Below are 25,786 nucleotides of genomic sequence, written 5' to 3'. Positions count from 1 at the left end.
CCGCCTCTTTAGTGTTCTGATTGGTTCCTTTCAAGAGTGCTTAAATTTCCCGCTCCCTGATAGGCTGAGAGAGCTTTCTGTTTTGGTTGCTTGCCAGCAGCCGTCTGGAAGGGGAGGGGAGCCGTCTGCCTTCCGCTTCTGGGCTGGATTGACACACAATGAGGAGCAGAGGCTGGGGAGACGCTCCACAAACACCGCTGTAAATAAATACAACAATCACTGAGGCCAGAGAAACATGGAGAACCAGGTACAGTGGCTTTTGTGTCTCCTTGTGGAATCTGAACTTTTCACGGAGAAAATGCCAGCAAGGTGTGAGCTGGCAGGGCAGGAATGAATCCTCTGTTCTGCTAGCCAGAAGAAAAAAATGCTCCTGCTGCTAATGAACTCGTAGTTGTTTGGCTCTGGAGCTATGCTAACTGGGCACTCATACATCGGTATTTACCGCTAGCTAGCTTCAGTCTACCACACCGTTCACCACCACTGCAAAGCTGTAGGCACAACCAGGCACACAAAGAGGTTTACATCTGGTATTTATTCAGCTCCGCCGTGTTTAAAACGTACATGCACATTGTTAAAAACTATGCAGACTAAATTGAATCGAGGTTTTGTTGCAGCTAAGCTAAGCTAGTCTAGCTACCTATCAGGAGAGTGTCGGCCGTTGGCTAAAGGCTAAGGAGCCGCTACGAGGCGCCGGGGGAAAAGATTTGTCCTCACCAGATTGGGCTGGAAAGGCGGGGTGGTGTCTCCACTGCCAGCGGCCTGAAACCTCACATGCAAGGCTAATAAAGCCAGCGTCAACCATGCAACTTCAGAAATATCTTTGCATTATTTGCCAACAGTTGGTTAATGCTTGAGGCTTACCGCATTCTTGATTTTAGACTAAAATGCATGCAGCGTGGTGGAAAAGATGACAAATTGTGTGCAGACGTTCAACTTGAATTCAGTTATAACGACCACACATGCATTGTCTAATCATTAAAAAGCAACAAACCCATACTATAAATAAAACATAACTTTAAAGAACTGGTATGGTAAACCTTTGCTTCTCCAAATGTAATACCCTTGCATGTATCAATTAGCACACTTAAGATTTACATCATCCTACAAAGCTGCATCGTTTATTTTGCAGAAAACAGAAAAGTGGGTGAACCAAATTACATATCAACTAACTGTGAGGGAGATTTTTCCTTGAAAATGGGTTACTTTGCAAATGCCTGAGGTTGTTCAGGACTATATTTCAGATGGTTAGGCCACACACACCCGTGGAAAGTGGCTCGGCCACTTTCTAGGAGCTAGTCTCCATTCAGCATTGGCCTCTTTGAAGTTTTAACTAGATCTGTGAGTGTTCATCCAGAGGAAGCCTTCTGCTACAAGTTATAGGACTTACATAGTTATACTTCTGTGATGAATGTGAAAGATGTGCATTTCATTTTTAATTCTTATTACTCAAATGCACAGTTGCCAGTCTATTGGTACACATAGCTAAGAATAATGAAGTCTAATACAGCAGCCTCACAATAAAACCCACGTCATTGAAGGTTAAATGTTTAGTTGTTATGCTGTTTTAGAAAGGTGTCGATTCAACTTTATGGCCATTTTAGAGGATGTAGTTTGTGATCATATTGAATTTTATTACTTTGTGCTAGAAGGTGTTTCAAATATTTAACCCTTACTGAAGTAAATGAACATTATAACTTGAGAAATTAAGATATGTTGCAGAGTTGTTGTATTACGCTACTACTGAATTAGTTTTAGCTAGATGGACCTAATAAGTCTGCCAGATCTAGAGGAGAATCAAGTTCAGTCTGTAAGTGTTTTTGAAGGTATTTATTGCACAATACAACATCATGACACAGGCAAAGTGCTTCATGTGTGCACGGTGCAGTAAGGTCTAAACTTTGTGTGCAAATACTAGTTACAAAATTTGCATTTAAGAACCCTGCAGTTGGTATATCAGGATCATGCAGCTTTGTGTCAACCCCACAGAGTCATTCACACCCAATGTATTCTAATACTCACTTGTTTTCATTGGGTGCTGCAGGGAGGCTATTTGTGACTCTCCTGTGACTCTCTGGGGCTGACCACTTTCCAACAAGTAACTGTTTCATCTCTTTTATATGTTAGGTTTGGTGTGATGATGAACGATTCAGCTGGAACATGCAGCTTCATCAAAACACAGCTGTTGTCATGATTGTTTGTGCGTGTTCCCTCCAAGGAAAAATTTCGGACTTTTTGAATGTAATCCTTTATTAGCTGGAAGAGTAGTCACGATGGGTGTTATTTACATGTTAGCTGGGAAGTTCATTGTTTTCATGGGAGCCAGTGTGTCTGCCAAAATTTGTATTTCAACTCAACTGGAGCACTGTGTAGAAGGAAAAAGAGAAAGCATGCATGCACCCTGTCGATGTTGGTGGCTTTGTGTTGTCTGGTTTGAATGTGTTGCCACAAGTCATTTTGTCCTTCTGGATCTAGAAATAATAGTCAGTTGTCTGTTTTTGTTCTGATGTATGTTCTTCATATTTTTGACAAATTCAAATTCTCCGCATGTCTATCAACATAGTATTATGTTTACCCTTTCTGTATTTTGCAGAGCTTAGTCACTCTATTAGTAGACAATCAGTACAAAATGAATTGTTAAATTAATGTTTAAATCATAAAATGCCAAAGAATTTGCTCTCTCCAGCTTTTAAATTGCTTTAGATCTAAACAATATTGCAGCCCTTGAATTTTCTCTGTAGCTGCAACAAACAATTTTTTTATTAATGAGAAATCTGCCACTTTTTTCTTAATTGATCAGTCGTTTGCTCTGTGAGAAGCTCTGAAAAATGCTCAGTATGATCTAGAGTATAATCGAGAGCACAGCTGGTAGTCAAGTTTTTTGTTTTGTGCAAAACACAAACATTGTGTAAATAAGTTTGCAATCTTATAAATCAAAGAAAAGATACTCTCAAAGAAGAAGCTTAAACTAAACAGGGTTTGTTGTTCTGGGAAGTGAGGCTGTCTGTGTGTAGAAAAGTACCGTAGGCAGCAGCTGCTGCTGACACAGTGATGCGCATAGTTTTGATGGGTAGTCAGTGAAGCTACAGCAGTCAGTGTTTTATTTTTCATTGCAAATACGAACTAAATCACCTGATTAATGCAACATAAACACAACGTCTCCTGATCATTTCCCCTGCAGATAGCTGCTACCAGCAAGGCTAAAGCTAATATAGTTGGCCTAAAGAAACAAGGGGTCCATCCCTCCCAACTAACGTTACGGTTCAGAGCTGCGACGCTGGAAATGTAACACTAATCTACAACACAAGTCTGTGTCTGATCTAGCGTAATTTACGCAGATTTAATTGTTCTTGGATACACAGTTTGTTGCTAGTGCGCGTGACATTGATCAAACAAACGAGCTGGCTCCTCTAGTCGACCGCAACCTGGAATTTAGAGGAAGCTACATGCAGTCATTGTCATACACTTTAGCCTGAATTGATAGTATAACATGAATACAATGGTGTCATGCTAGTCAACCAATGTATTTCTACCTCATTTCCCTTTCCAAAATCCCTTCAGAGGAGTAGTCACAGCATTTACTTGCTTTGGTGTTTGTAAAGCATTAAAGTTTAACAAAGAATGGTTCACATTAGAAAAGATTCTTTTTATTTTTTATCTTCTATGTAGATGCACTCCCCTACAAAATCACCGCAGTAATTGAGAATGATTTATTGTATTTCCAGATAGAGCTATTTATGTCATCTTTAAAAAAATACTTTTGTTTTTTTCATATCGCAATATATATCACAGGGAAAAAATATTGCAACGTCAGATTTTGACACTATCGTGCAGATCTATTCTGGGCTCTTCATTTTTATCCGATTATTGGGAGCCATGTCTTTGTTATTGCTTTCAGTTTATTATTAGAGAGTCACCGTCTTCCTCTTTGGCTCATTATCATTCTGATTTCTATGCTGTCCTAATCACAGTCTTGATTTTGTGGAGTGTGTGTGTTTGTGTGTGTGTGTTTGTGGGGGGTCAGGTTGTTGATGATGATGATGATGATGATGATTGGACGGACTCCACGACTGCTCACTGCGGGAGTGGTGGAGCCTGGAGTTTAAGGGCATTAGTGCCATAGAATGGCTGGGCAGTGGGCCAGGCCGGGGAGGGGTGTGTGTGCGCGTGTGTGAGAGAGAGAGAGAGAGAGAGAGAGAGAGAGAGAGAGAGAGTGAGTTAGGGAGTGCCAGACCAGTCCTGTCCCCTCTAATCCCCCTACTCAGTCCCAGCTCACGAGCTGCTCTGTGCCGGGGCCAAATCCCCACATTCTTCAGTCTTCCCCTGGACATAAAGTGCCTTTCTGTCCCCGTCCCCCCCAACCACCAACACCACCACCTTCTTGTTTCCTTCTGCACTCCCATCTCCATAGCCTCTTCACTTGCTATGCCACTCACCACCAGCGCAGTGTCATTTGCTTGTCCTGACGCTGTCATTGTTATTGGCTGAGAGAGGTAGCCCAAAATTGTGCCCCTCTTCTCAACAAACCTTTTGGGATCTGTTGGCTTGGGCAGCTAATCACTCCCATTCTTCAGGGAGCGTCCCAACACTGATTTCAGCTTTTTGTTTGTCCAGACCAAGTGTTTAGCCTTGCCTCTTGAGTATTAAGTCCACACACTCCAAAATAGTGATTCAGAGGTTTTTGTTTAATGTGGAATCAGAAACCAATGAGTAATGGCCCCTAGGTTGAATTTCACTGCCAGCTTTACTTTAGTATATGTCTTAATCAACAAATTTAGACCCAGGATGGAGCTCTAGCCATTACATTTTGGGCATATATACTCTTGTTTTCTCTTGTCTTCGAAATTCTTGATGTATTTTATGGTACTATATTTTTGTGTACACCTCTTAAGCAACTTGTAACTCTGGTTGTAAAAGATGCTACATAAGTCAAATTTCAAGGTATCATATGTGATAACTTTGGGTTTTGGACAAAATAAGCGATTTGAAGATGTGTCAGGCTTAAGGCAATTGGGACTGCAAAAACAATTTAATTAAAATATGTTGAAAAAACATCATTATATTCATCTGCAGATTAATAGATAATTATGTTAAGGGAGTTTTTTTCTTGTTCAAATCAAGGATTGAGGTAGTTGTAAGTTGATTGTAAAGCCCTTTGAGCAAGATTTGTGATTTTGGGCTATAGAAGTGAAATGGTGAAACTTGACAATAATTAGTAGTTGCAAACTCATTTATAAGATATTTGATATATCTATCGGGTTGTGTGAGCATTGCTAGATAGAAAAGGAATGTATGAAATATACATGTAAACATTTCTGTCATGAGAAAACAAGGAACCTTCTTAAGGTTTAAAGTCTAAAAGACACTGCAAGAAGAAGAAATTAACCTCTCATTTAGGAATTTAATTGATCTTTCTTTGCTCACTTCAATATGCACACAAGTGTAGATAAAAAATTATGAGTTTTCACTCTACATCTTCATTACTCTAAATTTATTGTTTTTTTATCTGAAGAATTCTGCATTTGTAGTTTATATTTTACCACTTCTGGCTTGTGTATATTCTCCTGTGTCTACAGACCTATATATAATATTTGACCCTTTTCTTTCTATCTTTCTTTTTTCAGTGCACAGTGCAGGTGAAGCTGGAGTTGGGCCACAGAGCCCAGCTAAGGAAGAAGGTGACATCAGAAGGCTTCACCCATGACTGGATGGTGTATGTCCGAGGGCCTGAGACCGGCGACATCCAGCACTTTGTAGAAAAGGTTGTCTTCCGCCTGCATGAGAGCTTCCCCAAACCCAAGAGAGGTGAGATAGACGGATAACAATATTTGAACATGTTTATTCTCATAGCGTATGTCATCAAAATAGCTGATTAAGTGTTTTAGATGCTGCATAAAAGACATTAGGGCCGTTTTAGAAATCTGCTACTACATTCGAAAATGCAGTATGGAGTACCTATCATCAGTAGTATGCAGTTGAAATCGTTAAATCAAGTTCTTCTGCAGTATGCTTGCCCAGGCTGAGCCTTTGAACAAGCTGTTAAAGCACAAGTCAGAAAATGAACTCCCACCACAATTGCAAATGAAAAACATAACTTATTGAGCTTGCCATTTTTGTTGTTGTTTATGACTAGGTTTTGGGTAACGTTAACTGTTTTTGTCCGCGTGTGCACAGAAAGAATAGATGTGGGTGAATTTATGCCCTCTTGGGTGCCGAAATTTGGCACAGTTTCAGCTGGTATGCAAAAAAGTACCTATTTCGGTACCCAATCCTATTTATGACCGATGTTTGTTTACTTTATAAGACAGTGCATGGTTTAGCTCCCCCACCCCTTGAACTATTTATTCTAACAATTTATGGGGCCAACACAAACTTTGTCAATTACATGAATAAAACCGCTAGTTTTAGTCAGTTTAATAGAAATGTAAAAAAAGTTGTGATGATGCCTCTCCAAAAATGAATGAAAGCGATATGCTGTGGTGTGTCCCATTTACAAATCTGTCAAAGAGAGAAGTATCTCTCAGTCCTATCAGACGCTGCTCTCCCCAGTCTCTGTCTGCTCCGTAGCAGATGTGAGTGAAAGCCCAACCAGCTTGTTAACATTTACCCCCCCAATCGCTTGTGGAGCTTTATAACTCTGAAAAGGCAGATACCTGCATTGTTTGGTCTGGTGCATTGAATCATCCTCTTCACAATACCCCATACATTTTTTTTAATTTTAGTTAAGGTCAGGCGATTTTGCTGGCCAATTAAAAGGGATACCATTTATAACTCTGAAAAGGCAGATAACCACAGGTTCCTGTTAATCTTATAATGCATATTTGTGTTGTGTTATTTAAACAAACGATTGGGAAAATAAACGCCTCTTGTCCTCAAGTCTCTGGAGAGAGCTCCAGTCAGCTGACAGCGGGGTCTTTGGAGGAGGTCAGGCTGGGCGGCTAGCCAGCAACCTGGCAAGCACCAGCTGGCTGTCGCGTCAGCTTACGGAGCTTCTCAACTACGTCGGGGAAAATTTGCCATTTGCCATACATTTTTGTGAAACTGCCCATATTCAAACTCTACACAGTTGATTTCTGGCATAAAAAAAATCTCAAAAGGGAATATAGTAATAAAATAGCAGATGGAAATTCCAAAGGTTTCCAGTTGTTTGCCACAACACCAAACCAGGTTTGTTGTCATTTTTTGGCGCTTTGTGGGATAGAGTAGGTGAAATCAACTGGTCTGAGGCATACCGGAGATTTTCTCTGAAACAGGACGGCATCTGGGTATTTTTGGCATACTGCAGATTTTGCTTTTATTTGCCTACTAACGCTACATTTTTGCCATATCAGTACACACTGCTAGTATAATATGTGCTTTTGAAAACGGCTAAAGTAATACATACAGTATGAGACAATCAAACATGTCAGCCACGTTGGCTCATTAACGATTTATTTTTATGGATTGCTGGTTTGTGTTCAAAGGCTTTTTTAAGCAAAATGCTGTTGATCATGACGTTTAATGCATGGTAGTATACACTTTGAAACTGTCATTCTCAAATTTTTTTTATCTCATTTTGTGAGAGACTTCAAGAAGTATTTTTCTTGGAATTGATTTAGTTAATAGATTTGTCTCCTCCCATTAACTAATTCTATGGATGTATGAGTTAATAGTTGATCTACTTACTGCCCTTGACATGTCTTTGTCTGTCTGCAGTATGCAAGGAGCCTCCGTACAAAGTGGAAGAGTCGGGCTACGCAGGCTTCCTCATGCCTATTGAGGTCTACTTCAAGAACAAGGTGAGATCAACTGGACACGGATAGTAAGCTGTGTAGTTGTATTTATAGAAAAGAAATGTAGGCAATGGGCAAAAAATTTAAAGTTTTTGGAAATAAAAATTCTATGTGGTTTGAAATTTGTAAATTGATTTTAACATGTTGCAGGTGCTATATTATGGAATCTTCTAAAAATGCAGATATAGTACTTGTGAACTGCACACAAATATTAACAGACAAAAAACATTACATACACTCAAAAATCTGGGTTACCGGGAGGTAAAATAGAAAGCTAGCCGTCTTGACCAGGTTAATTCCGTAACTAGATACATTTTTTCATAATTTTTCAGAAATCAGGTTAGTGCCCAAGAATAATCAGATTACATTAACCACATTTAGATTGTTTAAGTGGAACACAGTGATTGTTTAAAATCCTTGTTCGGCCATTTTTTTGGGTGAATGTCTTCACTTTAGACAGCTGTACTAACACACTCCAGAAGGAGTTATACATGCACTTAGTCTATCAGAAGGCATGATTGTGTTAGTACAATTTTTATGAGAGGGGCATTTCTCTCTTCAAGTGAAAGAAATAAAATGAGCACACACTATTATACTGGCACCTTTATGTACCCATGAGCCATTGACACAAATGACGAAAGAAAGAAAGACCCACTTTACTCTCATAAGATAAGGACAATGTTTAAGAGGTATGTGCTCATCAGTGAACCATTGTCTCCTGCAGCTCTTTATAATATTAAACCTCTGGACTGCACCCAAAATGTTATATCCTCCTCTTAAGTGCAATTAATTTCTATACAATGGACAATTCTGTCAACAAGATCAAGAAAATAGTTAAAAGGTGAGCAAGCAGAGTGTAAATATCAGCAACCAATAATCCATCTGCGTTTATGTGAAGACATTTTTGTTTTCTCTCAAGCATGACTTAAAGCCTTTTCCTCAGCATTAATTGTCCACTTCTCCACAGTTTCTCTCAAGAATGTAAGTTGATTCTTATCAGTGTGTCGGCTCTGACTGTGTCTCTGTTTTCTTGACTTCCTGGGTGATAGTTCCTTCATTCAGCTTTTATCTTTTTATTGAAATATTGAGAATTTTATTGAGAAGTGTAATGCAGAAAGACAAACAGAAATGAAATGGTCTTACTCATGCTGTTAGGAGGTTTAAGCCATGTTTTATCATCTTGTCATCCTTCAGGAGGAGCCAAAAAAGGTGTGTTTCAACTATGACCTATTCCTCAACTTGGAGGGCAACCCACCAGTCAACCACCTGCGCTGTGAGAAGCTCACCTTCAACAACCCCACCAAAGAATTCAGGAGAAAGCTAATCAAAGCTGGAGGGGTGAGGCTTCCTGACACACTGGGTGGTTCACTGGACTCATGACTAAATGAGTGACTATGGATCAATAGCAACTACTAAATGATATATTACATCAGTAGTTTTGAAGTGGGAGGAACTGCCGGTTCTGGAAATGTTTTTTTCCTCAATGCAGGGTATCTGCAGGTCTTGAAATTTGTTTTCTAAATTTCTCCTGCCTGCCATAGATTGTTAGTTATACAACATTTTGTATCTGATTGCAGATTGTTAAGAGATGCTGTATGCCTATAACCTAACAAAAAAAGTTGTATTGTTGCAAAACTTGATTATGCATGTAGGAGGCTGTTCAATCCTACCTTGTGGCGTTGTAGTCAGTCACCAGACCTACAGCAAACACTGTCACTTCTGCCAGCTACAGTAGCAACTGTCAGTTTTTGCAAAAACTGAAATTAACCTAAATTAATTCATTTTTAATTTGTTAAGCGAGTATTCCATTTAGTCACTTACTGTCGTTGTGTTGTTCATGTTAATTAAATCAATTATATCATTGAAAATTAAAATTATATGCTGCGGGGAAGTGCTAAAAAATGTGATATAATACATCAAGCTAGACCATATTGTCCCTACTGGTTATTAATCAGTCTTGAATTTATTTTAGTGAATCCTGCAGAAATCCTGTCAGTGTTACTTCACATGGAAACAAGAGACTGCATAATGTAACAATCATATAGCTTTGTTATTGCCACAAGTTTGGACTGTTTTGACTTTGTTTCACAGAAAAGCCTTTTTATTTTTTTCAGGAGGGGGGAGGGGAATAAGCCTTTTAAAAAGCCTGCTTCTGTCTTCAAAGTAAATATAGACCCTGGACACTATGAGAAGTTACAGTGTACAGGTGCTGGTCATATTAGAATATCATGAAAAAAATTGAAATTTGTATATTCATTCATCACACTGTGATATGCAGTATTTCAAATGTTCATTTCTTTTAATTATGATCATAACTGACATGAAAATGAAAATCCCAAATTCAATACAACAAAAGGATTTTTTTGAAATGTTGGCCATCTGAAAAGTATGAACATGTAAAGCATGAGCATGTACAGCACTCGATACTTAGTTGGGGCTCCTTTTGCCTGAATAACTGCAGCAATTCAGCGTGGCATGGAGTTGACTGGAAGCTTTGGCTATGTGTGCTGGTGCCAAGTCTTGTTGGAAAATTAAATCTGCATTTCCATAAGGTTGGTCAGCAGCAGGAAGCATGAAGTGCTCTAAAACTTCCTGGTAGACTGCTGCGTTGACCCTGGACCTCAGAAAATGCAGTGGACCAACACCAGCGGATAACATAGCACCCCGAACTATTGCTGACTGTGGAAACTTTGCACTGGACTTCAAGCAACATGAATTATGTGCTTCTCGTCTCTTCCTCCAGACTCTGGGACCTTGATTTCCAAAGGAAATGCAAAATTTACTTTCATCAGAGAACATAACTTTAGACCACTCAGCAGCAATCCAGTCCTTTTTTTTTTTTTTTTTTTTAATCTTTAGCCCAGGCGAGACGCTTGACACAAGAGTGGCTTGACACAAGTAATGTGGCAGCTGAAACGCATGTCTTGTATACATCTGTGTGTGGAGGTTTGTGAAGCACTGACTCCAGCTGCAGTCCACTCTTTGTGAATCTCATCCCTTTGCTTCTCTATTTATGTGTTTGGACACAGAGCTCTGTGAACAGCCAGCCTTTTTAGCAATTACCTCTTGTGTCTGGCCCTCCTTGTGCAAGGTGTCAATGGTCGTCTTTTGGACCGCTGTCAAGTCAGTAGTCTTCCCCATGATTGTGTAGCCTACAGAACTAGAGTGAGAGACCATTTAAAGTCATTTGCAGGTGTTTTGAGTTAATTAGCTAATTAGTGTGTGGCACCAGGTGTCTTCAATATTTATCCTTGTCACAATATTCTAATATTCTGAGATACTGAGTTTGGGGTTTTCATGATAAATGAATATAATTATACAAATTTCAGTTTTTGAATGGAATTACTGACATAAATAAACTTTTTCATGATATTCTAATTACGTGACGTGTGTCTGTGTGTACATGTGCGTGGGCGCATTCTACATAGAGGCTCCATAACTCTTGTCTCTTTAATTTCAGGTAATGGTGGTTCCTGAGGGGGCTGAAGCAGTGTCGAGGCCCAGTCCAGACTACCCGATGCTCCCCACCATCCCTCTTTCTGCCTTCTCAGATCCCAAGAAGACAAAGACCTCTCATCTGTCAAAGGTTGGTTAAGTTGGCAACTAGAAAATGCCATTTTAGGTATGTCACTAGCACTGTCAGCTTGCTCATTCATTTGTAGTATTTAACCAGAAAGTGTCATAACTACTGATCATTTCAGTCAGTTTTTTGAAGAATATGGAGACAAATTTTACAAACCTTGTGCAAAATCATTGAATCAGTGTTAAGAATAGTCTGACTCGGACTTTTAATCATAAGCATCTGTTTTTGCGCAAACCTTTTGCAGAATTACTCAGCCAGCTTATCTGCCAGTAGATAAAAACACAAAACTGATCTGCGTTGCATTGTTCTCACAGTTGTTTTTTTAGACTAATTACTGACAGAATTATTGTTTTGCCAGACATTCACACTGACCAAAGTGCTTAGTTTGACATCTCCTTCACAGTAAATAATGTAAAACATTACAGATTAGACTTGCCAGACCTTAGCAAGGTCTTTGTGCTTCGGTTTCCTTTTTATGAGGCTTTCGGCTCTAAGGGTAGATTGTGGGAGACAGTGCTTTTTTCTTTTTCTTTTTTCAGGAGCCAAGCAAAGAGGGAAGTGGTGGCAGCAGCAAAGGACCCAAACCGCACAAACTGACCAAGGAGCACCGTGAACGGCCCCGAAAAGACTCTGAGAGCAAAGCCACGTCGAAAGGAGACAACGACAGAGACGGAAGCAGCAAGAGTGGCCGCGATCCGTCCTCTTCATCTTCAAAAAAGCCGTTGGAGATCAAAGTGAAAGATGAAGTTAAAGTTCAACCCAAGGCTGCCTTCAAGGAGCCTAAACTCACCCTGAAGGAGTCAAAGATGGAGGGCATGTCCCCTAAAGGAGGGGGGGCTGGTAGCGGAGGGGGGGGTGGGGGAGGAGGCGGGGCAGGGCCCGCAGAGCCCAAAGCCCCGGGGAAACGACCCTCTATTGTCGAGTCTCCCAAACCCAGCGCAAAGAAGCAGAAGAAGGGCAGCTCAGAGGGGCCGAAGGGGCCGACCGTCGTTGCCTTTACAGGAACTTCTCCTCGTGTCTCCTCCTCCTCCTCTGCAGCCAGCCAGCCGTACGCAGAGAAGAAACCTCCCAAAGAAAAAGGTCGCTGGGCCAAAGGCACGCAGGAGCCAAAAGAGCCCAAAAAACTCCCAGAGTCGGAAGAGTCGAATTCAGAAGATGAAGCATCGTCAAAGTCAGAAGTATGTGTGCTTCAAAAGACCCACTTTTTTTTAATAAAGGAATTTATGTCATGCTTTTCAAAAATGTCATAGTTATGATCATTATTTATATTTCATTTTAAGAGCTCCAACTAAAGACAATTATGACTTTATGTGCTGATTATTTTCTCATGTAATCGATTATTTTTTATTTTCTCATGTAATCGACTATTTGTCAGAAAATAGTGAAAATACCTGACATTTCTTAAAGCCCTGTGCACAACAGGTAAGACTAGGAAAAGCAGAAAACCCTTACGCATAAGAAATTGAAACAATGCAATGTATTTATGCTGCGATTATCAAAATATTAGATAGTCAATTTATCATTTCAGCTCTAATTATGTGCTAATTAGGATTTTTATCCATGTTACACAGCTGACAGTAGCTTTAGATTGGTCCTTTTAATTTCAAATCTTTAATTTGGAATATCCAAGTTCCCCAAAAATCAAGTCAGGAAAATATCGGCACAATACCACATCCTGCATTGATCCTAAACTCAAGCCTTAACAGCCCATTTCTCTTTTTTTGTTCCATCAACTTTCTGTCCATTTCTTTTTGTCATTATCTCCTTCTCCTCTTACAGCAGTCTGCCCCTTCCAGTCCTTCTAATTCCAGTTCGAGCTCTGACTCCAGTTCAGATTCTGACTTTGAGCCGGGACAGAAACAAGGACAAGGTAGAGTCCATTCAATTTGTTTAATCACAGAGAGGAGCATTGATCAATTGTTCTTTCAAGTTTTCTGGGGTAAAGTGTTGAGGTTAGTTCTGTAATAGTTTGTGTGACTCTGTCCTCCTCTCCCAGGCCCTCTACGATCGATGGTGGAGGAGATCCAGTCGGAAGAGTCAGATGATGACGACAGCAGCTCAGAGGAGGAGACGCCCATCAAGACCAACCCCCCCAACCGTGACTCTCGGTCAGTCGCCCGATTTGGTCATCTGTCAGATACAGTGGTCTTAGATTGCACTGTAACACAAATTCAACCATGCTTTTGCTAAAACACACATTTACCTCAAACGTTGCACTCTTTTCCCTGCCGGCAACTGGGTCCACTCTCTCCTCTTTGAGTTTTTTTTGGTGTAGAAGTGCCACTAGTATGGTCAAATCTGGTTTGTTTTGCTACATTATAGTGGCAAACAAGTTTATGACGTACCTTTTGCAAAGCTTTCCTTCAAATTAAGTGCAGATTTTAACCTAATTTCAAGGAAATATGCAAATGAATGTGCTTTTCCCTACACCACTATGCAATGCAAATATTAGGAGTGATGAGTGTCGAGATCAACAACTGGTGGCACAAATTATCCAGTCACTCTCCATTAAACTATTGCTGAAGAATGGGACACAGATGTGGTCCTTACCGTCTCTGGTTCTGGCTCTGACCACGGGAACAGTGACATGACGGCTCGCTTCACTGCAGCGAAATAACTCCTGATAGAAATTGTCATGTCGCAAATGTTTCAGTCCCTGCAGTCTTCTCAACCATCAAGTCAACAGAAATTGTTTGCGTTGAATTCTTAACAAAAAAACAACACTAAATGTTGGGTTAAAATGCGTTCATTCGTGTTACCGAGACGGTAACAGGTATAAAATTACTACATATATATTAAATATAGTGATATATTAAAATTGATTAGTAATGCGTTACAGCAAAAAGGAATACATTACTGTAATTGCGTTACTTTTGTAACACGTTACTCCATCGCTGTTCTTCGAGAAGGCTCCACACATCTGTTTTTGTCTGACGCCATTTTTTGTCACGTCAGTGGGCGTTTAAGTCACACACTTCACGACAGCTGAAGTTATTCAAAGTCTGTTTCCAGTGCATTTAGCTTTTATTAAAACACTATTGACCCACTTTCCCACCAACCTTTTTGCAACAAATAGAGATTTTATCCAATTTTCTGCCATTTCCATTCAGGTTTATAAACGTGCAAATTGTACATGAATACAGGTGGATGGGACTTTCTGTTTGCATCCGTATTTTTTTTCTATTTAAAGTAAATCGTAGCACTACAATATAACTGTTTTTTACCACAACCTGACATGCCTCAATATTGATATTGCACAGACGGAAACAGATGTTAGTAGCCCAATCTCGTACGGGGTGATGTGCTGTAAACTTGTAAGATGATAAGGTGCCTTTAACTTTTTTTTTGCCCACCTCACCAGTTTTTTTTTTTTCTTCTTAATATTGTTCATTGCTCTTATTGTCTCTTTCACCAAATGATACCTGGCTCCATATTAGCAGCAATCATTTAAACACACACACACACAATTACAATGCTAAGCAGCGTGACAATGTGTTCTGTCTGTTAGTCTGTCTGTGTGTGTGACCTTTGACCTTGCCCCCCCCCCCCATCAGACTTAGCCTGGAAAGCGAGAGTGACAGCAGTGATGGCTCACACAGCCCCAGTCGAGACCCTGCCCCACCGCCGCAGAAACACAGCTCCTCCAATAACAAAGTGAGTCACACAAACCTCATTTTACTTTTACTGCCTGCTTTGATGTATTGAAAGAGACGGAAATAGTTGACTAGAAAATAAACACTAAAACCAAACATGGACATTTATGGTTGTAGACTGACTGTCCAAGTCAAAGTTGGACATATCGTTTACTGATTCTGGTCTTATTTGTTCTTAACAATATTAATGCGTTACTGAGTTGTTTTTTTCATCCAGTAGTCTTCCGTGTTTAGCTGTAAGCATCGTTAGCCAACAGGATTTTCCTAAAGCATTACGTTGTGTATGTTTGTGGTTTTGTTATTAAAGTAGATGTAATAAATGTGTTTTGATAAAAACACGTGTATGAGTAAAACTATCAAACTTATATTAAAAATGCATTAATTGAGACAGAGACAAGTTGAAGCTCAGTACATGCTGTAGCAAAAAGACCTTCCCCGAAGACACGGGAACTACGGGGTTTGAGGACTGCACCAGGCTTCAATTTCCACTGTCTTCAGTGTCCTAGATAGTTGTAGCACCAGATAGTAGGTCTCATAACACTGCCTCTGTCTCTCGTCTTTGTATCCTCTCTCCTCCTTTCCCTCTTACTTGCTCTTCTTTTCTGCAGGTTTCAGGCAGAAAGAGTCCAGATTCCTCGTTTCGCTCAGAGAAGGTGTTGAAGAAGGGATACGACAAGGTAGGAAGGGTAAATCAAACTTTTTTATGCTTTAACACACAAATATACACATGCAATATGTTGTCCACATTCAATGACTGAATTCAAGAATTGAAGATAGAGTAATGGACAGTTAATTGATCAAGATGGGCAGACAGACTTCAAGTTGATTCATGAAGTGAAATAAAACTGGTAAATTGATTTTACTCCTTCACGTTAGAAGATGTGCTCAGTTTAATGGATTTTCTTGACTGTAGGAAAAAGGTTTAATCCCACACTGATTCAATTCAAAGGACACTTTTAGTTAGCAAAAAGAAGCAATATATTTTGGTGTCAACACCACCCGACAACATTGAATAAATACACCTTTAGGCAGCTTTGAGTTTGTAAAAAGCGTAATATAAATTAAATGTAGTAGTATAATTATTATTATTAACACCCTTTGTCTGTAGCCATAGTTAATTCTAGATTCACTACTTTGCAGCAAAATGCAAAAACCGTAAAGACGGCGGCAAGATAATCGAAGACGAAGAATGACCAGTTTCTCTACTAAATGTTGACTCTATAGCTGTCACTTTTTCAGAAACCTTTTTCCAATTTGAACATACAATTATTGTAAGTAACTCAAAAACAACCCTCTTAATCTGTTGTAACATATGTTAATATCATTTGCTTGCTGTTCCTCTGCCACCTACATGAGTGTCAAACTAAAAGTATACTTTTTTCCTCATTTTTTCACCTGTGGTGTCAGAACCAACATGCTTCAAAACTTGACTTCTCAGATGATTTGGTGTCCGGATTATCTGGTCAGCAAAGGCTCGCTAGTTCCCTCCATTTTGCAATAACAAAGACAACAGTACTCTAATTAGCGGCATGCAATGGATCAGAAGGATCATTAGTTCCACGTTCATACAGAAGTTTAAAATTCATAAAAATAAAAGGATAACAGCCCAGTGACCTCTAATACTGACCATATTTACTTTCCTCTGTAAACTCTGCAGGCCTACACAGAAGAACTGGTGGACCTCCATCGCAGACTCATGGCTTTAAGGGAGCGTAACGTCTTACAGCAGGTGTGTGTGCACACTTGATACTGTCTAACAATGAAATATGGCATAATGTTAATCAAAATGAATTAGTATAGTAGGCCTACTAAAAAATGTATTGGGACCATTTTATCAATGTGACCTAAATAATGACCTATGACTTGCATTTTTGAAAAGTGGCAAACCAAAAAAGTTGTTTTACATATTGAGTTTCATGAATCTCATCTGAAACAAATACATTTTAAACATATTTTTTCATTCCTGCCGTAGGAAATATTGTTAGTGATATTAGGCAGTAATGTCCAATTGCAGGCTGCTGGGAGGCGTCGTACTTTGAAAAACCAAAAGTGGAATAGTTATGACGTGTCGGAGGCTGCTCAATTATTTTTTTTGTTTCAGTCAGCACCATCAGACAGGTAGACAAGCTACCTAAAGTAGCTAGGAGGCTCATTGTCTCACAATGGGCAAGTGTTGATTTTAGCATTGATGAATGATCAATCTATCATTTTTAGTTGGTTAATCCATTTATACTTTTTATGTGACTTATCTGTGCCCAGGTTGTAGTAAATAGTTTGGATTAAATAGATTACATTAACTAGATTATATCATTAGGAAATATTGGTATATAATACTGGGAAGTACTGAACAAGTTGAAAATGAAAACTAACTGTGGTGAACTACGTAAATGTTTTTTTTTGTATATTGACTTATTTTCAGGAATATTGTTACCTAGAGAACAAAAATGATTCTGGTAAATATTGATACTTGATCACTCCTCTCAGATTGTGAACCTGATTGAGGAGACGGGCCACTTCAATGTGACCAACACCACCTTTGACTTTGACCTCTTTTCACTGGACGAGTCCACCGTCCGCAAACTACAGAGCTACCTGGAGGCAACGGCCACGTGACAGGAAGTGGAAACCGGCGTGGGGACCCCGGCCTGTGGATGGCGGCGGCGGAGGTAGACTCGCCACCATGTCTCCTCTTTTTAAGGAGGGGACAATCAGCCACGTCATGTCGCAGCCGTTTCATAGGCCTGACTGAACCATTGAACAACTACCACACAAACAGAAACACGTGAACAAACACAAGCACACATGAAGACACACCACCCTCACATGACTCTGGGAGGAAGCTGAAGGAGGTGGTGGAGGAGTTGTGGAAGGGAGGGTTGAGGAGGAGTGGCTGAACTTTGTCTACAGTCAGGATTTTCACTACACATCTCTTTTTTTGAGTTCGTGCAGAGCTGTGGTATGCACCCCACACCCCCTTCTGCACTTTTGCCTTTGAAAACCCAATACTTCCCCTCCTTTTCCTCCCCCCTTCACACGCACACTCCTTACTCTGTAGAACACTTCAATCCCCTTCCCCCTGCTGTCAGCTGGAGCTCATTTCTCTCCAAACGTGTGCGTGTGCGCGTGCTTGCGCGCGCGCGTGTGTGTGTGTGTTAAGAGGAGATGTTGTCTTTGTGGTCTTCTCTTTGTTCTTGAGGCTCTAGCACAAACAGCCGGTTTTCCTCCTTCACACACACGATAAACAAATACACATTCAGGTAATAATTGACTTTAACCTCCCCTATTCAGCATTTGTAAGCAGAAAATAAATGTTGAATCAGTGGTTTATAACACACTATAATGTAGTCTTAAACTAATCTAAGTAAGTGGACTGTAACTAATTCTACGTTGAAGTTGGCGTTAAAACTATATTATAAAAATAATAACAATACTATATAATAATGAATGACAATATAATAAAATACAAACATAACAATTAATGTACCTTAAACACTTTAAAATGTCAATAAATGTACTTATAACCCTATTACAGTGTGTTATAAATCTTTACAAGGCTTATAAATGCTTCATAGGGATGGGGTTAAAGTAAAGTGGTACCCAGATTCATGCACACGTTTGTCTCCCAGGTCCTTACACTTTAACACTGTATTTGAAGACACTGAGACGTGTGCTGTATGTGTGAGACTCTGTTTTGGATGGGATTTCTTCTTTGTTGTCTGAATATTTAAAAACATGTTGAGTTTCCCCCGTACTTCCTCGCACTGAAAGCTGAGCCTTGACCTCCTACCAACAGCCCCCCCCCCACTAAAGCCCCCCTCACTCCATCTCTCCTCTCCTTTAAATTTCTCATATTGACGTGCATGAAAGGGCTCGACTGCTCGCGGCCAGAGCAGTAGAGGGTCACTCTTGAATTGCCTTCTAAGTGCTGGGTAGGGTACAGTTGGGAGGGGGGGTTTAAAAAAAGCAGTGAAAAAAGTAGCCATACTCCCAGAATCCAAAAATAAGAAGAAAAAAATAGGGGCCACGCTTTTTTACATTTTATTTTTCTACAAGTGCATTTTGTGTATTTATTCCCAGACTGCGGTTAAGATAACCTATGAGCTATGAATGTATATCGCTTTTACTTTTCTACGGCTAGCGACAGCCCCACTCTAGTGCCTTTTTCTGCGACCGCAGTGTAAGGGGGGGGGGGGTGTTTGCTCTGTTAGCCATGGTCACACAGTTTAACCCCCCCCAAATACTCCCCTCGGGGAAACAAGTGTTAATAGGGATGCCTGAATATCCAGTATTGTCTTAATGGCTTCCATCTCTGCTTCTCCTCCTTTTCCAGTGTCTTTGTAGGCTGTTGTCATTTTATCAGTGGCATTTCAGTTAAGCCCTCCAGAAACTGATGGTGGTCATGTTTTTATGTTTTTGATTTCTGAGTTCAGGTTCAGTGTTTTAAAGAGGAAGCATTGTGGGACTATGTGGTAGTTACTCACAGTAATTAGCTCTAGTAACAGTTGCATCAGCTGTGTCATGTGTTTTGAGACGGTTGTCGTTGAATAAGGTTGGGGTTCCCTCTTCAAGAGGTTTGAAGTATTTGAACTAAAGATGAGCATAAAGACCAAGTTACCAGGCACTTGAAGAACATCAACAAAAAGGACGTGTAGGCAGAAAATAAGCTAAAGAAACCCCTCCTTGTGTTTTCTTTCCCTAAATAATTCCATAATATTTAAATGTAACTCTCAGTGGTCTGAATAATGAAGCAAGATCAGCGGGTTAGACTGATACCTTAAACCTAGGTGGACCAGTCGCAACAAAGCTGGCTCCCTTTCACCAGTTTAGATCACTGAACTGGTGCAGCTTAAGAAAAGTTTCACTTTAGAGGATGACATCAAAACCTTTAAACGATTGGTAATGAGCACAAAGCAACACGTTCACACGCCAGCTTTACATGCTAGTTATACCAGACATTTAAGAAATGCACAACCCACTCTTTTTATGTTTGCGCCTTTTTATTAGAGGTGACAGGAAATAGGGGGGGAGGGGAAGAAGAGAGGAGGCATGACATGCAACAAAGGTCCCCCATCAGACTCAAACCGGTAACATTGCGGTTCATCGTCGGCGTCTAAAAGCCCGGCAGTTGCGCAAAGCAAGTTAGCCTTAGTTCTCAATTTTGAATGACACTTAGTCACATTCAATTGCACTGAAATACTTTAATTGGTACAGAGTTGTCTATTTTGCAGTAATGATCATTTACTGCAGCTCATAAGAACATGCAGGGAGTAGACTCAAAGTGACGATGATCATAAATGGTTATAAAATAATTATCTATCTACAATTATGAGCATCTTCATTCAAAATTAAAATAATATTCATACATATACTGATAATTGGCCACTTGTAAATTTCATACACATGTTGAGTCTATTATATTTTCTTTGGTGTGCATTATCAGAATTTCTAAAGGAATAAAAGTAGACTGTTCAAACCCATGGTTAGGTTATCTTTAAGAGCAAGCCAGTGTGAAGCAGTATTGTTGCTATTGTTACATGCAGTTTAATTAACATTGTGCACTAATTTAAAACACTTCTACTGCAATTAAAGTAACAGGAACTGTGTTTCAGGTGTCTAGTCTATGACCTTGTTCAGACACCTGCCAGCCATTTAGAGGTCTCTTTTTATTTTCTGTTACCATGGAATAATGAGCAAACCTTTATGTACACATTTACTCTCCAGCTTTTTGCAGCTATTACAGACAGAACACTATTACTTTTTCATTTGTTTGATCATCGAAAAACCTAGAAGGAGAAATGTTAATCAATTCTCTCTCCCTCCAAAACATCTTTACAATGGAGTCAATATACAATTTAATGAAGGCCATATCATAAAGCCCACTATTAGCTAAAGTCTATGCACTGATCCGTCATTTTTTCAGTGCCGATACCAGGGAGTACTGATCCCATACCTCTGTTTAATTAGTGAGTTGTATATGCCTCCCTGCGTGGAACTGACTGGGATCAGTTTTTGTATGTGTAAGGCAACATCAGGCTAGACTTAAACGTTTCTCTCCTAACTTTGTAAGACACAATTTAACTAATAAATTGAATACATTTGTTTTATTAGAATAGTTGTGCAGTGCCAACTTGGTAACAACATAAAAATTAACAAAATTAAGGAATTATAATTCAAGTGTAAACCGCAAAAAATAAACAGCAACAAATTGGTTTAAAACTTAAACAGGTATGTATAAACGGAATCAAATAGATTGGCCCTATTGTCACTGGGATCAGATCCAGTCATTTGAGAGTAAGATGGGACCGGTGCATCCCTATAGCCTATTCCTTTTAGTATTTGATTATTGCACTTGAGCATTATTGTTTACTTTTTGTTACGTATGTAAATATTGTTACATTCCCACTATGTTGCCTACCTTGATCTTTTTAACTTACTTTTTGCTGCTGCTCTGACATAATTTGCCCAGAAACATCCACAGTTTTATCTTATAATAATTAAAGTAATTACATGTATAATTAGATACAAATGTATTTCTTGTTATGCCTCTTCAATGTAAAGAAACTCCTACCCACTTTGGTAAACTGTGGGTTAAACAGATCCACGAGCTAGCTTTGTGGGACCGGTTTCCAGGATCACTAGTGTTAGGTGCTGTGAAGCCAGAAAACCCCAAAGAAAGTCAGCATGAGGTGAACTTGCTTCTTGATTCAGGCCCCTGGTGTGTTAGTTCCTGTGGCCCCTCTAGGCTTCACACACAGACGCACACATACACAGACTCACTGAGGCGCAGACCTTCAATGAGTAATTCCCTCTCTTCCCTCCTCCTCTGTTGTCTTCCTGCGTATTTTATTCTGACACTTTGATAGCTTTAATGCTTCTCTTTCTGTTCTGTTGCCTGTTTGGCTCAGCGACATGTACACACTCCCTCTGCCCTTACTGTATACGCCGTCTTAGAATGGAAAATATGTCTCAAAAAGAGGAAAAAAACTGGATTCCTGCCTCTTTATGTGCCCTGCAGTAACCCCCCTCCTGCCCTCACTTCTTACCCCGGCCCGCACACATTTTCTCTAGGTGTGCCTCTGTCAACAGAACTTCAGGCCGTGATTACTGAGAATGAACTTTGCAACTTGTCTGAGCGATGTTTGTGCGTCTGCCAGTGTGTTTGTCAGCGATAGGAGAGATTTTAAAAACCAACCTTCCGGTTCTCTGTGCATCAATGTGGGAACATTTAAGTCCTAGTTCATGAACTCTGACCTTTGACCAGGCACTCATTCAGTCCCTTGTGGTGGTTGAGAAGGGGAGGTTACATGGGGACTCGAGAGAAGCCCCACTGTCTACCCACAGTCAATGTTTTATTTATGGACCTCTGCACTTTTGGCTGTGATGACTTCAGTACTTAAGTAGTTACCTGAACTGTATTTTTAAGGATTTTATACAATATTTACATGCAATACGATATGAATTGATTTTTTTTCTTCTTCTTTGCCAGCCATTTTCTTTTTGTTTGTTTCTTATTTAATTGTCTTTATTTAGGCATGATTTGTCACTATTATTCACATACAAAATGCCTGTTGAATCTATTTTAGGCGTAAATCATGATGGGGGATGTTCCCTGGATGTTTTGTGTGTCATGATTCTGATGACAGCTGAACACCAAGAAGCAGGTGTTGGAAAATGTTTGCTGGATGAGCTAAACTTTATCACCCTAGGCTTCCAGTAGGAATAACTGGACCAGAACGAGGACAAGTGTAGTCCAACACTTTGGTTCAGGGAACTAAACTGTTGAGCTATAAATGTTTATGCTCTGTACCATGTCCAGTTATGATTTGAGTGTATTTCTAAACATTCATAGAAGCCTTTACTTAAAACAAAAACGCTCACCTAATTTCATTATGTTATGACAACTTGAGCCTGAAGAAACACATCATAGGAAACAATCGAGTTGTGAAGTGGGTTGGAGCTGTTTTGAGCGCCACTGGTACCGGAAGTAAAAGTGCCATTCTTTTCCCCCCAACACAGTGCTGTGTTACTCCCAGTTGGAGCACTTCTGCGGCTTTGATCAACATGAAACTCCTGGTTCAATTGTTAAGTCCAAATGATTGAAAAAACGTCGTTAGTTTACTACTCCCAAGGAGCTTTGCTGCAATAAACATCCAATCACAGAGCTTACATTTTATGTAGGCTAAACTGATTTTACAATCGGCCCCTTAAATCGGTTCCCCTTTTGGACCAATTTTGCCAGTATGGTGGAGTTTTGTTAACAACTGCACCAACGAACTGTTTAAAATTCACTGTGCCGCTAACTGTCTATTTCTTCTTGGATCTCATGGGTATTGTTGTATTAAGAGTCACACGTCAAGCCAAAACAACAAATACATTGAAATAAATAAGTAAACAAGAAGTAAAATTGTTACTTATCCAGAAGAGTCTGTGAATATTAATGAAAGTAAAAAGTTAGTAATTAAGTAATAATGGAGAGAAACACTTCCGATCCCTCTCACTTTACAACTCTGCAGGTCTGTGGGAGAGGAGCATTTCAGCTGAGACTATATTATATATATTACGTGTATAATACAGCAAAGGTAGACTATCTACTGTGTGGATCTTTATAGGATGAGGAAAAGGCAAAAATATAAAGCAAATGGTTGCAAATATGTGGAGGGGGGTGGGAGTGGACATGTGCAGACGGGATGTTTCCTGTGTCAGTGGTCTTTATATTGTGTCTGTGACAAGGGGACAGGGTTTCCTGTATTTATAAAGGTTTGATTTTGTTTGTTTTTTACGGGGTGGGAGGGTGGAGTCTGAAACATGTTCCATATGTGTGGTCCAAGCAGAACAATTGAACTGGATGTGCTGAACAATTTGGTATTTTTTGAAAATAAAAACTTGGCATTGCAATGCCACCATGTGGCCATATGATGCAAGTTGTTAACAAGGACAAAACATGTTATTTTAATGTTATTTTTTATTTTAAAATCATATTATTAATAAAGTCAATAAATACTGTTGTCCCTGCGTGTGTCCAAACATCATTGACCTCTGGGTGACCCGGTCATGGCTGTGAGTGCAGGGTTCAGATAAAGTTCATGCGATGGTCAATGCAGTGTGCGAGGTTAAAAGGACACGCAGTGGGCCAGGCAATAATGCTCATGATGCATTAACCATCTATCGAGGAAATGCCACGTTTATTGGCAAAGGCTGATCAATAAATATCACTCTGTGACACAGCTCTGCATTGAGAAAAACTAATGTGAGTTTATGCCTCTGGGTGGAATGGACCATTGTTGGCACTTATTAATTCTCAAGACTTCTGTTTGGGAGTACTGGTTATTTATATGATCTTTCTTTTATGTCGTAATTAAGCTTTCTCAGGTATTTAAATTGCAGGATAAAACCAAACACACATTCCTGCCATGTTGTTTTTTTCTACAGTTTCTTAATTGACTCTCCAGACGATGTACAATATTGTCGTTGAAGCTACAACAATTACTTGATTGACAAATCAATTAATGATCTGAACATTAATTCACTACAATTTTGATAATCACGTTTTGTTTCAAAGAAAAGAAAAAATGCCAGAAATGCACCGGTTACAGCTCCTTAAATGTAAATAATTTTTGGCTTTAGTTTGGTTTGGATTGCTCTTGTGGGAACCTGCTCATATTCTTCCACAACCCAAAGTAATCCTGAAGTAGCTTGTCTCAATATTCTGACATTTCATGGGCAATATAATGAATTGATTAAAAAAAATTCAACACGTGGAATTCAGCACGACGTGCAGCTGCAAACCGAACCCAGTGGAGGAGTGATGTCCAAGCCTTGTGTGCCTCCTGGCACGGAGAGAATTATATAGATTAAAAAAAATGAATTCATAAACAAAATTTTTAATTGCAATACAGCTTTGCCTTCAGTGATTAAGGATGTTATCCATTTGACCCACTTGTAGTTTCTTGGCAGCATATACTTACATTTCTGACACCCTTCTCTTTTTGTAGCATTATGGTGAAATCTTGAGTGATTACCCTGAAATTAGATCAAATAATAAATTAAATGAGAAATGTTTCTGAATTTTCACTTTGCCTGCAGCAGGCAATGTCCTTGTGTTACTGTAGGCTCAATAGGCTGAACACACCCGCCTCTAATGAAGCTTTAACAACAGACATTTGACTTGTAGCAGGCGAAGCACAGGTGAAACAGGTAAACCTTGCCCTGTTTTAGCCTGTTGGGTGCTAACTCTAGCAGGAGGATAACACCGTGTAGGCAGCACTGATTGCTTTCATTTTTCTCTCTGACAGCACTTCAAATTTACAAACAGAGCCTTAATTTTCCTTTAACGATGGCTCCAGTCCATTAAGTACAGCCAAAATGTCTTCTGTGAATTTGTTGATGCAAAAGATCTGTTGAAACAAAAGTCAAAGATCCTCAGCGTCAGCAGCCATGCTGGGAAATAAAAGTAACTCATTACTCCGCTGTGAATTCATTCTTTGCGTCACACGATAGTAAAATTTCAATTCATCAGATCGTTAGGGGATCCCCTTGAGCGTCAGGGCCCTGGGCACGTGCACACTTTGCCCATGCTGATTTCAGGCTAGTGGTAGTGTTGTATTGAACTAATTACCACTTCTATTTTCTTATTTCTACATAATCAAAAATGCTACAACAGTCCTGTAATAATTCTACCATTCTGAGGCTTGAGAATCAAGGCAACACACATACAGTTGTGGTCAAAAGTGTACATACACTTGTAGAAAATCACAATGTTATGGCTGTCTTGAGTCTTCAAT

At 39.7% G+C, this 25,786-nt stretch overlaps 1 protein-coding gene across 3 annotated transcripts; it reads left to right on the top strand.

The window, feature by feature from the left end:
- The first annotated feature begins 99 nt into the window (after window positions 1–99).
- On the top strand, window positions 100–23,228 carry mllt1a (MLLT1 super elongation complex subunit a). 3 transcript variants are annotated; one of them, XR_004657805.1, is made up of 13 exons: window positions 101–247; window positions 5,622–5,802; window positions 7,693–7,775; window positions 8,964–9,107; window positions 11,230–11,355; window positions 11,892–12,530; window positions 13,132–13,222; window positions 13,349–13,460; window positions 14,907–15,006; window positions 15,614–15,691; window positions 16,663–16,734; window positions 17,490–17,735; window positions 20,446–23,228. XR_004657805.1 is itself a non-coding variant. In XM_034880740.1 (12 exons), exons 1-12 carry the CDS (start codon window positions 236–238, stop codon window positions 17,616–17,618), a joined length of 1,758 nt encoding a protein of 585 aa, XP_034736631.1. In that variant the 5' UTR covers window positions 100–235; the 3' UTR covers window positions 17,619–20,301. The 3 variants fall into 3 exon arrangements, 2 of the variants coding, with proteins under 2 accessions (XP_034736631.1, XP_034736630.1); XM_034880740.1 differs by lacking the exon at window positions 20,446–23,228 and having other exon boundaries at window positions 100–247; window positions 15,614–15,682; window positions 17,490–20,301; XM_034880739.1 differs by lacking the exon at window positions 20,446–23,228 and having other exon boundaries at window positions 17,490–20,301.
- Window positions 23,229–25,786: the final 2,558 nt, after the last annotated feature.

Source organism: Etheostoma cragini, chromosome 9, assembly GCF_013103735.1.
Source record: "Etheostoma cragini isolate CJK2018 chromosome 9, CSU_Ecrag_1.0, whole genome shotgun sequence".
Lineage (NCBI taxonomy): Eukaryota > Metazoa > Chordata > Actinopteri > Perciformes > Percidae > Etheostoma > Etheostoma cragini.
The sequence above is the reverse complement of the archived record's forward strand: the minus strand, read 5'-3'. Positions and strand labels throughout refer to the sequence as shown.